Raw genomic sequence first — 14184 nt, forward strand, 5'->3', positions numbered from 1 at the left:
CTACTTTTTCTATACATACGAGAAACTTTTTATGGATTCACTTCCACCTTATTTTGTATAAAACAATTTTTAAAGATCAGAGACATAAAATTTCTACAGGAAAAATACCTACAGTCACTCCAAACTATTCTTTTTTAAAGTATTTGCTTAATTTGAATATTTAATAGAATGTACACGAGTTTTTCAGTTTACAGCTGTGTCTACTTTGACAAGTTCTTACTTTTTCTCAAAATATCTTTTCAATTTTTTATTTTTTAAATAATATGGATTTTTTCCTAAAATTTTACCTATTTCTATGTTTTTCTCAAAAGAATTATTTCAAATTTCTTATTGTTTTTTTAGCGAATATGGATTTTTTCCGAGAATTCTACTTATTTTGCTTTTTGTGTCAAATTCTTTTAGACCATTGTAAAAACAGCAAATTCTGTATTTTCTTCAAAGTACGCTTATCACATTGTTTCAGGAGAAGAATAATCTGCTTTATCATTAAAGAAATAAAAATCGTTTCTATCGCTGTGCATAGAAAAGAACAAAGAATATTTTTCTTTGAGTTTTTCCTGTATAGCGTTGTAATTATAAATATTATATTTAATTCGTGCCGTAGAAATTCTTATATAACGAAAATGTATATTTATTTGTGGGCCTTGTAAAAAAATAATCTATTCTTCCACTGTACGCAATTATTTCCCTAGATTTGCATTGTACTTATAAGTCTTTTAGAGTAGCAGAGCATTGCTAACTCTCGTTTATCTTCCATTAAATGTGTAAAACATCTGTTACTTTCCATTTCATAATCAAATATAGGTTGCATATTATCTAGTCAGATCTGTTCGCCAGTCCGTCTATAAATCTAAAAGCTAAGAAAATGTAGTTTTTGGAAACAACAATTCACAAAATCCTGTAGAATGCAAGTCTTTAAGCGATTTTGTTTAATGTAAGTTTGCAGTGGAAATGTATATGTGCAAATGATGGTCTTATACATATCCGATTCGAAACAAATTAGTTCAAAGTTATTTTCTTTTCTCAAATGAGCGTCCTCTGACCATGATTATTTTGAATTCATAGGATTTCGATGCAAACGCAAATAATTAGCACTGTTTTCTTACTGCAAATGAAAAACTGTTCACTCGAAGAATTTTCTAAACGTTTCTGCATTTTTAACTCTAAACTGGCAAGGTCAATATCGGATGGTAAATATAGGCAGACAAATTCCCCAGCTTCTCAAAAAACTGGCCAACTATGAACAAATGGGAGTTGAAAACGTGCTGTGCTTTACAAACACGTGGTCAGAATGTTTCAAATTTTCTTTGATGACAATTGGCATAATATTTGACAATCTTCAATAGTGGATACCAGAATCGTAATATTGTAAAAGCATTAATAATAGAGTGCGAATATCTGAATAAATATAAATCTATTTATAATTTCTCTTTTAAATTGCATATTCATGTTTTACACTGATTTTGCAGGGGATAGGGCAGCCCGCTGGTAAAGTTGTCGCTCATCGCAAAATGGAGTGAATATAATGGCACGAATTAAGAATTCTCGGAAATGCAGCGGCCAATGTCCCCACATTCGTATAAATTAATCGCATTCATATACTTATTTTGCCGTTTTGGCTGCTACAATGGCAGTTGTGGCTCCGCTCTGTAGTTGGGCCGATTGCAGTTGTGCAAGCTCGAATCCCTTGGCGAGAAGAGCTACGAGACGACTGACACGTGTGAATAATCACCAGGCTCTGTCCAGGGATTACCGGTTGCCCTCCACAGGGAAAGAGGTAACAGGGGAAAATTTGGTTCTATTATGCGGAACGAGGCCTAAATGTAGCTCCAAAGAATCCCTTTTCTTTGGAGAGAGCAGACTTTTGCATTTTCAAATCGACTTTGGTCAGAGAAGGATGAAGAACATTGGTGCTATAGGTCAGAATCATAATTTTACTAGTTTTTTTCAGGCTTTCACTACATGCGCTTATTTTTTGTTTTGTTTAATGAAATGCTTTTGGGATTGTCGCCTGGGATTTTATAATCCCAATATTTTGGGTCTTTCTTGCCTGACCCAAATGTGTCTTTGAATGTAAGAGTAATTCTACTGGGGGCTAAATAACTATCTGTTGGAAGCTTCAAGCTTTGACTAAATGTAGTAATTATAAAAATGCTTTCCCACAAGAATTGGATTCGAAAAATAGATATTTCTATCCTAATTCAATTCTAGGTGCCATTTGTTCGTAAATGGTTACAGTTCAAATTATTCATAAATGTTCATCGCTCAAATGGTTTAACGGTGAAGGTGTTTTCATAAAGACCCCACCAGATTCCATTCTTTTTGAGTGCAGATTTCTTACATTTTGGTAAGGTAAAGAGATTATGCAAATATGGAACGGCCTTCCAAGAAAATGATCAGTCAAGGTCAGGGGGTTGACTAATTAGCTTTAACTTTGCAGCCTTATTATCAAACTAAAACAACGAGTTAGACAGAGACCATGGTACAGTGTTACAAAAAAGTACATTCCCAAACAGCCACAAATTGGATCGATCCTCCCAATTTCTTCTTAGATTCTCCTGCATCCAAATCCCGCCTCAGGCCATCGTCTTTTTTCTCCCTTTGCCCCCATATCCCTTTGGAGACAAAGTGCCACAAATTCAGCTATATGGCTGTAACTGAACTTCTTTATTTGGTTTGACCGACTCTCGTGATGATGAACTGTTATAACTTATAACTGATTGATAACATCAATTGGGGATTATTATAAATTATAATGGAAGTAGAGTCCCAATTGATTCCAGCAAATGATTACAAGAGCTGATGTTACACCCTTAATCAAGGATTTGATTATTAAAAAAAAGTTACTTTTTCATAGTTTGTTCAACTAAAGAGATTCTTAACTAATGGACAAGAATTACCTCTGAGACCTTGGTAGCTTAGCAACCATGCAAACTTCAAGATATTACTGTGGTGAGTATCATAATATTGGTTTTCCTTTCAGAAATTACTGTCAAGCATTTTTGAAACATTCAGACGAAATCTTGGAGTGGAATTTTGTTTTCACATATTTGGCTTTCTGACATTTTTTAAACGAACGAGTGCTGGCTTATTTATGGAGTTTTGGTTGAGGGTGCAGGGATCTATATCATCAAACACATTTCTTAGGCACATTTCTAATTTATTTGCCTCATCAGAGTCAACTCCATTGGTCTTTAGAAGCAGTTTCACTTGTGGGATGCTTTTGGAATTTTTAGTGGTTGCCTTGTATGCGCTTACATGTATCTGTGATTTTTCCAGTTAGCTCCACCATATCATCTATTTGAAAGGGTATTTACTGTGCATCTCTATTTCCTCCTTATTGTATTCTTATCCTGATGCATAACTGCTATGATCTGATATCAATTGTTAAAACAACAAGAATACAATCATAGTTCAAAAATATCATGTTATGATCCATGAGACATGTTAACAATTAGTTTAGTACCTTGAAACAAATACTTTCTTATTGAGGATATCAAGAACTCAGAGCTTTGAGTGAGTTGTCAAGAGACTTGAAGCTACATTCCAAGGTTGAGCACCATGATTGTAAGAGGTGGGAGTGGAGGGATTCTATGACAAGAAAAGACAACCTTAATGAGAGACACCTGCTACAACTAACACACTTTCTTCAAAGTTCAACCAAGCTAATGGAAGGTGATGAGAGAGGATGCCAAAAAAATCAATGTCATGGTTGATGGGGCAGTTGGTTGTGTTGGAGCAAGTAATGTTTTAATTTTCCTTGGTATGGGCTTTGGTTGTCTTTCTCTTCTTGCCTCAATTATCTTGTCTCGTAGTATGTTTTGACAACTGATCCCTAGTTATGGCTGTTTTTCTAAGCATGGATGGTTATTGTTGGTAGTCAATATTATTTGTCAACAACTTAAAAGTAACAATTCACCATTTTGCAGGTATTCTGTTTTCTTGCATGATGGTTTTATATAGTTGGTTTACTGCATCAAGTGGTTGTGGAATGTGGTTTGTTGAGTCATTGTCATTTGTGTGGTAATTCGCTATTGGCCTCTATGCTTCTATAGATTGGTTCTTGGGTTTTCTATATATATCTCTTGATATTTTGAAGTATATGTCATTAGTGTCGGTACATCCACCATGGAGTATTTCAATAATTATGGTTCTGATGTATTGTATTTTGTTGAGGTTAGAAATGTGTGGTGGGCCCTTGTTACTTAAGAGATTAAAGGTGGACCCTTGTTAGTTTGGCATTATATTATGGGCTTCTATAGATCTCTAGATGCTTGGCATCGGCCTGGGGGAGGTTTGTAGATCTTTTGATGACCCTTAATCTGTTCATAAAACCCATCCAAATTAAGCCACATGGCACAGACTGATTGGTTTCATTTCCGGTAGATCTATGGATGGTTGTAGGCACCTCTCTAGCAATCTACAAATATTTCAAAACCATTGATCTCTGCCCACTTTGCTATCATACTTTGTTCTGTGTCTATCGGATGTTAGACCGTGTGGCATTTGGGTAGAATTTGAAAGTTATACATATTGTGGAAGGGGATGCTTCATGTTGGTGTCATGAACACTTGTGTTTTTCATATTAATTGAATTCTATGTTCCATAAAATTTTTCACTGTTTTTGGGATAGCTACAATAAACACAATGGGACACATTTTGGGGATGGTAGGGGGCAAGAGGCCTCTTTTTAGGGGATAGTAGGAGGACACATTTAAAAATGATTGAAAATTTAATTTATTCATATATAGGGCATTCATCATATACAATATAGAATCAAAATAACACTAGAGCTGAATTGAGAATTCACATGAGACTTGACACACAAATTAACAAAAGTTCATTGCTGTCATTGTCAGTGTACATATATATATTTTAAATTATTATTTTATAACAATTGTTGGATAGACTCTATCATTTAAGATCCAAGAATATTGGTTTTGACCATGTGTCTGACAAAGTGCATGCAAGATCACAAATCTTTTCTAATGCTTAGCATCTAAATGAGAATGCAGATCTAATAGGAACCTTCAGGAAAAACTGTCGAACAAATGACTATAATCTTGAAGAAACTTGCTAAGTATATCAACACACTAAAGGAAATTTTTTAACTCACAACACATTTTTTATTTTCATAATAATATCACGGAAAATGTTTGTATTGTATGGCAAAGGAAAGAGGTTGTGTAGCAAAAAGGTGCCAAGTGTGACAAGGAGACTTCTTGCATAGCCAAAGGAATACCTTTTGTGCCAATGAAGATGCTTGCACCAGAAAAGACATTTACTTTGCACAGCAAAGTGGCCTCTTGCACTAACAAAGCTATCCAATTTGCAGAACAAAATGACCTTTTATGTAGGCACTAGAAACCCTTGTGTAGCAACTAGTATCCCTTGTGCAGCAACTGGAATGACTTGTGCAACGACTAGAAACACTTGTGCAGCAACAAGAATATACTTTTGATGCTCTTTTGCTATACTACTGTTTTCTTTCTTTGTCTTCTCACAAAATGCGAAATGATAAAATGAAGGAAATTTATGTTTTGAAGTGCAAGTATCTTTGTTTTAGGTTTAGGGTTGTGTAAATGAGTGGAACCCTTTTTTTTTTTTTTTTTTTTGCATGGTGGTCCATAGGGGACAAATTGTCCTCCCCAAGATGGTTTGGGGATGTCTAGATGACCCCTTGTTGTCTTGGGGATGACTGACTATCCCTGCTGATTTTTAGGAATTTCTAGGATGTCCCTATGTTTTTCTAGAGTCGACATGGCCCCACAGACTTTTCCTAGCCATCCTTGCATCCTTGAAATATCTTGGGGATGAGAATGATTGGAATTACCTAGGGGACACATTCCTATGCAAATTTGATTAAATTCCTATGTTATAAGGGTGTTTCCTTCCTTGTATTGATTTGGTGTAATGGATAGAGAAAATATGCTTATATGTCTCAAATATGAAAGAAGTACCTTACTAGTGTGAAGATTTACATACTAGGCCTTTATGGTGATATTTTGTGCTTTGTTGGCATTTTGTTGAGTAGAGATGACATATACATGCCTCTACATAATAATCAAGTTTGCTCCTCACAATGTTGTTAATATTGTGAGTGTTTACTAAAATATTTGGGCATAGTAGGCTGCTGAGAAATGACTTATTCATTATATCTCTTTCACCTTGCTAAAGCTAGTGATACAATCTAGTTTAGTTAAGAAGTCTCACCCTTGGCTTCTACAAGTCTACTTTAAGTTAGTAGATTTGCCTCATGCACTCAAGAGTTTGCAGCAATTAGATCATTTTTCTTGATTGAGCAACCAAGTATAGATGTAATTGGACTTGGAGGATGGAAAGCATGGAGATATGTGAGTTTTCTATGAGGTTTACATTTGCGATTTTGCTATTAGTTCATCATGCATCTTTGACCAATAGATTGGTAGAGGATCTCAAGATGAGTAAGCTTGTGCCTTTTCCTTTTAGGGAAATTCATTAACAAGAATTTTTGGTCTGTCAAATTTCCATTTTTGTATTTTAATTGCTTTAAGATGACCCATGGCTTGGTTCTTCTATTGTCGTTTTTTATAATTGAGAAAGTGATCCTAGTGACATGCAATGGCTTTCCCTCCAAAGTGAGTGAAGTGATACAATGGGTGGTAGCCATATTTGAGATGAAATCCCATTCTCCTTGTTTGAAATTTAGTCTTAGGCCAATGGAATGGCATCTTGTCTTGTTTCTTCATAGTCTTTTAGGTCAAATTTGGTCCTTGTTGATGTGCTTTTTAGGCACATGCGAACACAAAATAAAATACCCAAGAGTATCTTATCCTCTCTTGAACAAAATCTCTCAAATGTTGAAGATTAGCTTAAGGATCACTTGAGAAGACTCCAAGGTTCATGAATGTAGGGTCACTACGTCTGGATAAGCTCTGTTGGTTGATGTGATATGTTGGAATCACAAGGGGACTTACATTTGAATGCCCGAATGCTTGAATTGCTGGAACTTGATCATCTGATATTTCAATCTTGTGATGCTTTTTGTCCTAAACTGTAAATGATATTCAAATTTATGTTCAAAATCTAAAGATTATAGATTTTGTCTCTCTTTTATTTTCTAAGAAGACTTTCTTTCTATATTTACTTGAAGATATATCCAATATTTTATTGCTGGTTACTGATCATAATTTCCTTTGTATTGCAGATCGCTGTATAGAACATTGATTGATTTCGATATCTTTCTACAGCACTCGAATGGCATATATATATGTAAATAACCTTTGATCAAGGCATGCCTTGACCGGGCATGTCTCTTGACATGTCCGATCAAGACATGTCTTGATCGTATGAAGTAGATGCCGTTTCATAACAAATAATAACAAACTTTGTTTATACCCGATACCAATCGGTGTCATTTCAGATGCTAATGATTATTGATTAACCCGATAACAATCGGTTTATTATAAGTGCAGATCGATAACCAAAATCGGTGATAGTTATCATACACGATAACTATGATATGCAATATTAATACGATCTGATCTGAAACATATGAACACAATCATGGCATAAGTAATATGATCATAACACGATCAATGGCAAGTTTGTATATGTTGTTTAAGTATCGATATATGCAAATCGATACTTGAAATCATGAAATATATATGAAGATGATTATAACAAGTTTATTCAATCAAACTGATTGATCAACATAAAGTCTACCATTTGTTTTGTAATTTCATCAATAAGGTAGATGATTGAATGAGAGATAAATGAAGTCTCTCATTCAATCATTTATTTGACCGACGCTACTTAGTCCCAACACTCCCTCTTAGCTAGGGAAGATAAATGGAGAACTATTTAAACTTTGAGATAATCATCTAAGTATATAGCATCACATTTCACATGATAACCAATATGTCATATAGCACATGACAAGTGTAAATATCACATCATCTCGTGATAAAGAATGTTTCCTATCTCATGATAGGATGTATTACATAACCTCGCAATACAAAGGATCATATCACATATGCTCGTGACATGATGTATCACATAACACGTGACACATAAATATATCACATCATCTCGTGATATAGATATCACATAACACGTGATATTAGTATCGCATAACAAGCGATACCATGGACATAAAATGCCTGAGAATATTAAATTCTCTTTATATCCAGGTTATGGTATGTGCACTGACATTACGTGACATAATGTCTACCATAACATATCATGGCACATCCATGAGTCAAGATGATATCAAGTCAGCATGATATCAACATTACAAGATCGTCACCTTATAATGTTAAATACAAGTGTTCATTATCTAAAAGATCGTCACCTCTTAGAAATGTACACAGGGGGTGGAGCCCATAAAGTCATAACACGACAAAAGAAGTTTACACATTAAACATCTCATATATTAGTACAGATTACAAAGCAAATTACAACTCAATCATACCAAGACCTTTCTTGAAGTGTTCAACTTTCACTTTGGATAGTGGTTTGGTAAGTATGTCTGCTGTCTGATCTCCTGTACTTATATGCTTCAACTGAATCACATTCCTATCCACCATATCTCTCACATAGTGATAAGGAATCTCTATGTGTTTGGATCTATCATGAAATACTGGATTCACAGAGAGTTTTATACAACTCTGATTATCACAATGGATTATAGTAGGTTTCAGTGGCTCACCGAATAATCCCACAAGCAGTTTCTGGAGCCGTATTGCTTCTCTTGCAGCCATGGAAGCTGTGATATATTCGGCCTCTGTCGAACTCTGAGCTACTGATGACTATTTCCTGCTAATCCAAGATATCATGGCTGAACCCAAACTAAAGCAACATCCTGAGGTGCTTTTCCTATCAGTCACACTTCCAACCCAATCTGAATCAGTGAACCCATGAAGATCCAAATCAACTTTCTCAAACTTGAGGCCATAATTAAGAGTACCTCGAAGGTATCTCATAATATGTTTCACAGCCATAAGATGTATCTCCTTAGGCTCTCACATGAACTGACTCAAGGCATTTACTGCATAACAGATATCAGATCTAGTATTGACCAGGTACATCAAGGATCCAATCATCTGCCTGTAGAGAGTAGGATCTACAAATGGGGAATCTGCTGCTGCCTCCTGTTGTGACCTAATCACACATCACCCCATCCCGGATAGGGACCCCCCCTTTGCTTTTAGGCCCTTTTGGTCGTTTGGCTTTCGTTTTGTGTGTGTTAGTGGCAATCTCTTCAATCTCTCCGCGTTACAGGTGTTTGGGAGTCAGTTGGGGTTAATCTGCTTCTCTGTCAAGCAAATTATGTGAGGTCTAGGGCCTGTTTTGTCCTTTTTCTAGGGTTTTGCCTTTTGTCCTAGATTTTAGGGGTCCTGTTAGGATTTTGGAAAAACTAAGCATACGACTGGAGTCAGGACCCTTCAGGGGACCTCCCAGCAAAATTTGAGCCCAAACGGAGTAACTTTCTATTTTTAGAAAGTCCCTATTTTTTAGGGATTTTTCCGAGTCCCAGAATGTCGCCATTTTGCCAAAAATCAAACTTACTATTTTTAGTAATTTCTATTTTTAGTAAATTTCTATTTTTAGTAAATTTCTATTTTTAGTAAGTCATCCTGCACCCTGTCTTGGGCTCTAACTCTAACATTTTGGAAAGTTTCTATTTCGGGAAAGTCTATTTGTGGCAGGATCAGGCTAGCAGGCAACAGAGAGTCAACATGCACAATCACTTCTAAATCTGGAAAGTTGAAAGCAGACAGGCAGGGATCTAAAATGGCTAAATCTGAAGAATCATCCCTGAAGTGGAAGGTCAAAATATTCTAAGTCTGGAAGTCATTCACAAGCAAGAAATTCCGCCTCTCCATGGATAGGGTGAAAATGCGCCCAGGTCAGGCCTGGGGCACTGAAATGAAGAAGTCATTCACAAGCAGGAAATTCCGCCTCTCCATGGACAGGGCAAAAATGCGCCCAAGTCAGGTCTGGGGCGCTGAAACCAAGAATGCATTCACAAGCACAATTTTTCGCCTCTCCATAGACAGAGCAAAAATGCGCCCAGGTCAGGCCTGGGGCGCTAAAACCAAGAAAGCATTCACAAGTGCAATTTTCTGCCTCTCCATGGACAAGGTGAAAATGCTCCCAGGTCAGGCCTGGGGCGCTAAAACCAACAAAGCATTCACAAGTGCAATTTTTCGCCTCTCCATGGATAGAGCAAAAATGCGCCCAGGTCAGGCCTGGGGTGCTGAAACCAAGGAGGCATTCACAAGTGAAATTTTCTGCCTCTCCATGGACAGAGCCAAAATGCGCCCAGGTCTGGTCTGGGGCGCTGAAATCATGAAGGCATTCACAAGTGGAGAATTCATGAATCCCTGGCATGGTAAAATTTCACCCAAGAAGAATAACTTGAAATTTTGCCTAAGGCACGAAATCCAAGGAGTTAGGAAAGAGTAAAAGCAGAAATTCCCCTCGTACGAATTTTCAGTTATGCTATTTTTAGGCATCAAATCCCGGCCAAATATGGAAATTTTTATGGATTCCGAATCGGGACGAAATTCCCCATCTAATGAACCTGACTCCTAAAATTTAGGAAGATCCCTTAAAAATAGGGATATGGAGAAAAGCCGGGAAAGTTCCTTCGACAGCACGAGATAAGAAGTCAGAGTGGAATTGAGCAAATCCCGAGAAAGATCCTGCAATCTCCCTCCAAAATTGGAAAGTATGGAATCAACGAGTTGGCAGGAGGAATCTTCCAAAGCATGACGCATGACTGGGAGCATTTAAGGAAGGTTCTAAATTCGAACTCACATGCATGGGAAACTGCCTTGCATGTCATAGTAATTAAGGAAAGTATGATGCGCCATAAACGCAATTACTGATTTGATACCTCTTGGGAATTGTATATAAGTTGGAAAAAACATTTCATTTTTCACGTGCGAGATTTAGGAAAGAAAGAGTGAAGAAGTGAAAAGTTTTTTATACTTAGTCTCTATTTCATCATTTTGAAGTATTCCCAAGATGGCGGAACCTAGCAGGACAGCTACTATCTCCAGGCAGGCAATGATCAAAGCAGAGACGAAGGGTTTTCTTCCCCATTCTTGGTTGAATTCAAGATGGGAAGAGATCAGTGATACCAACTTCGACACGTTCAACTGGGCTGCATTCAAGATAAGAATGTTCGGAACTGCAGGACACAATCCATCTCCGACAGCTGTCAAGATTGTGAGAAGTGGAATAGTTGCAGCAGCTGGCTTTCCGCCCACCATTCAATGCCCAGATCTAGTCTTGGAATGTGCAGCACGTTACAATCTAGAGCGGAAGACGATCTCAACGCCAGACGGCAAGTTACTGGCAACATTGACTCCAGAGGCGATTGGTGAAGCCTTCGGAATCCCTTCACATTACTCCATGACATACAGGACCAGCAGCGGAGCCCAAGCAGTCTATGAAGCAGGCCCCACCATGTGTGCTGATTTGATCAACAAGCAATGGTTGCTGAAACCTAGAGTACACGTGTCCAAGATGCCCAAAACTCTCACAATCTTCGAGTTCAAGCAGGAATATGTGGACATGATAAAAATGCTGAGCAGAGTGATGGGATGCTCGCACACGGTGAACTTCGAGCCTTGGATGTTCTTCTACATTGGTGAGATCATGAATTCTAATACATTGATTGACTGGGCTAGATTGATCAGCCACTACTTGCACGAACAATTGAAGAACCTGCAGGAGAAAAAGTCTCAGTCCTTTTTCATGAGTTCCTACCTATTCTATATGCTGGCACGAAGGGGTGGATTCGATGGGCTGCCAGCAAGAGGAATCATGGGCTGCGGGCCAGCTCAGCTAAAGGTGCATGAATGCTATCCTCAGCTACATCTCCACAATGTGAATTCTTACAAGTTGGCGAATGACACCTTCACCATGTACCTGACGCGACTTATGCAAAATAAGTTGCATGTCGTCCCCTCATAATGGTTTTAAGACGGATTCTTTTTGCATGTCGCCGTCGCTTGAAGAGTGATGGGTATTTATGACGACGTCAGTTATATTCCGGGCATGATCATCATCATGGGCGCTATTTTAAGCCCTTTTAAATTTATTGTAAGTGGGTATAGTGGGTTATTTAATGCAGATTCCCATCTTGTTGCATCATGTGTGGAGAATCTTTTGGGCAAACCCTAATTAGGGTTTTGCATGTAATCTGGGCTTGAGGCCTATATAAGGGGGTGACCCCCTCATTTGTAATCAGGAGAGACTATCGTCAGAGATTGTTGCTAAGAGTTTTTGAAGCAAACACTTAATACATTGTTCAATTGTTGGTGTGTTCTTGTGTTGTTTTGGAACTCGCATGGTCTCGTTCTCTTCATAGATTAGATTTGTTTTCATGCAATTAAATGAACTGGATTTGATAGGATCGCTTGTTGCCAAATTCGTGCTCATACTTTTGGTGTGCAGCTGATTGTTGCATATCGTGCAAAGTTAGTCTGAGCCTCGTTATAAGTGTATGTTCAACTTCGATTGTTAGAAGAGATTGTTCTATCTGATGGTTTCTTCTAACGATTTGAAAATCTTTAGCACTCCCCCTGAAGATTGCACCGCCTTCATGTAAGTTTTGCTTTGCTTTGCTGGCGAAGCGCGGTTGGATTTTGCACAAGTTTGTCCCGTCTCCTTGTTCCTAGGGTTAGATTACCTTTAGTATAGTTTCCCTCTGCCCTATTCCTATTTACTTTCTGCATATTTCATAATCCGAAAATCTAAAACTTAGAGCTTCATTGCAAATCATCCGCGTCAATAAATTCTCGAGCTTGCATAGATTTCTTCAACATACGTAAGGCCCCTTGGATTACTAGCAATCACATCGGCCAACTGAGTCACATCCGCAACATAAAAGGAACCTTGGAGTCGGTTGTCTGTTTCTCCTACCATATCAGCATGCAATCGTACTTTGATCAAGAGAGAGTGAAGTGACCGTTGGGCAACTTTATTCTGTGTTGGACGCCGTCATAAAAACACGTCAACACCTCCTTTAGCTTGTGAAGATTTGTTTCCATGGGAGAAGTCATGGGTCTGTAGTTCATCATGCCAAATCTCTTCAATATGTCTAAGGTGTACTTCCCTTGATTAAGCACAATATTGTCAAAGTTTTACCAAACTTCCAATCCAAGGAAGTAATGTAGAAGGCCTAAATCCTTCATATCAAACTCCTTCTCAAGGTCTTTCTTACATTGATCAATAAGGCGATCTTCTCCTGTAATCAAAAGATCATCAACATACAAGATCAATATCAACATATCACCTTTGATTCGTTTGAAGTATAGATTTGGATTTGCATCATTCTTTGAGAATCCCAATCCCATGAGGTAGCTGTCAATTCTTTCATACCAAGCCCTGGGGGCTTGTTTTAGTCCATATAGAGCTTTCTTTAATCTGCACACATGTGATTCTGCATTGTAGATCTCAAACCCTTCTGGCTGCTCTAAGTAGACTTCCTCCTCAATTTTCCCATTCAGGAAAGCAATCTTTACATCCATCTGATGGACTTTCCATCCTTTGGCTACTGTAATGGCTAGTACTGCTCTGATTGAGGTGTATCTAGCAACTGGAGTGAATGTCTCATCATAGTCTATTCCCTCTTTCTGTGAGAACCCTCTGGCTACAAATCTGGCTTTATGTTTCTCTATGCTACCATCTGCAACATGTTTGATTTTGAATAGCCACTTGGATGAAACAACAGATTTTCCTTTTGGTCTAGGAACAATTTCCCAAACATCATTGTTTAAGATGGATTGATATTCCTCTGACATGGCATCTTTCCATACTTGATGTTTAAGTGCTTCTGATACATTAGAAGGTTCTGATTTGGAGAGATCATTCATTAAGGCTACATAGCTAGTAAATCTTCGGGGCCTCTTACTTTCTCTAAAAGTCCCTGAAGGAGCTACAAAGTTCCTTGCATCTTCCACTGTTTTGTGAACCCATAGTGGTCTTTTCTTAGGGTTTTCCTGGGGTGGAATCTGAACTTCATTCTCTTTCTCTTCTGAATACTCCCTCTGAACCTTAGGAACAAGATCCTTTTCTAGGTCTGAAGATGGAGGATAACTTTCTGACTCAATAAGTATCTAGATCTTTTGAAGGCTATGTCTTCTTCAAATATTACATCTCTACTAAGTTCAATATTACTATGTCCAG

General features: G+C 37.7%; 1 protein-coding gene across 3 annotated transcripts in view; it reads left to right on the forward strand.

Moving 5' to 3' along the window:
* The window catches only part of LOC131074952 (3-oxoacyl-[acyl-carrier-protein] synthase II, chloroplastic), a 59784-nt gene that overhangs the window by 672 nt on the left and 44928 nt on the right, over positions 1-14184 (forward strand). For 2 of the 3 annotated variants that reach the window (XM_058011697.2, XM_058011696.2), the window contains exon 4: positions 1470-1919. In XM_058011697.2, the coding sequence (XP_057867680.2) occupies positions 1628-1919 (292 nt within the window). In that variant the 5' untranslated portion in view covers positions 1470-1627. Of the gene's footprint in view, positions 1-760; positions 935-1469; positions 1920-14184 lie in introns of those variants that run through there. The other variant, XM_058011698.2, reaches the window with a different exon arrangement.

This window comes from Cryptomeria japonica, chromosome 2 (genome assembly GCF_030272615.1).
Source record: "Cryptomeria japonica chromosome 2, Sugi_1.0, whole genome shotgun sequence".
NCBI lineage: Eukaryota > Viridiplantae > Streptophyta > Pinopsida > Cupressales > Cupressaceae > Cryptomeria > Cryptomeria japonica.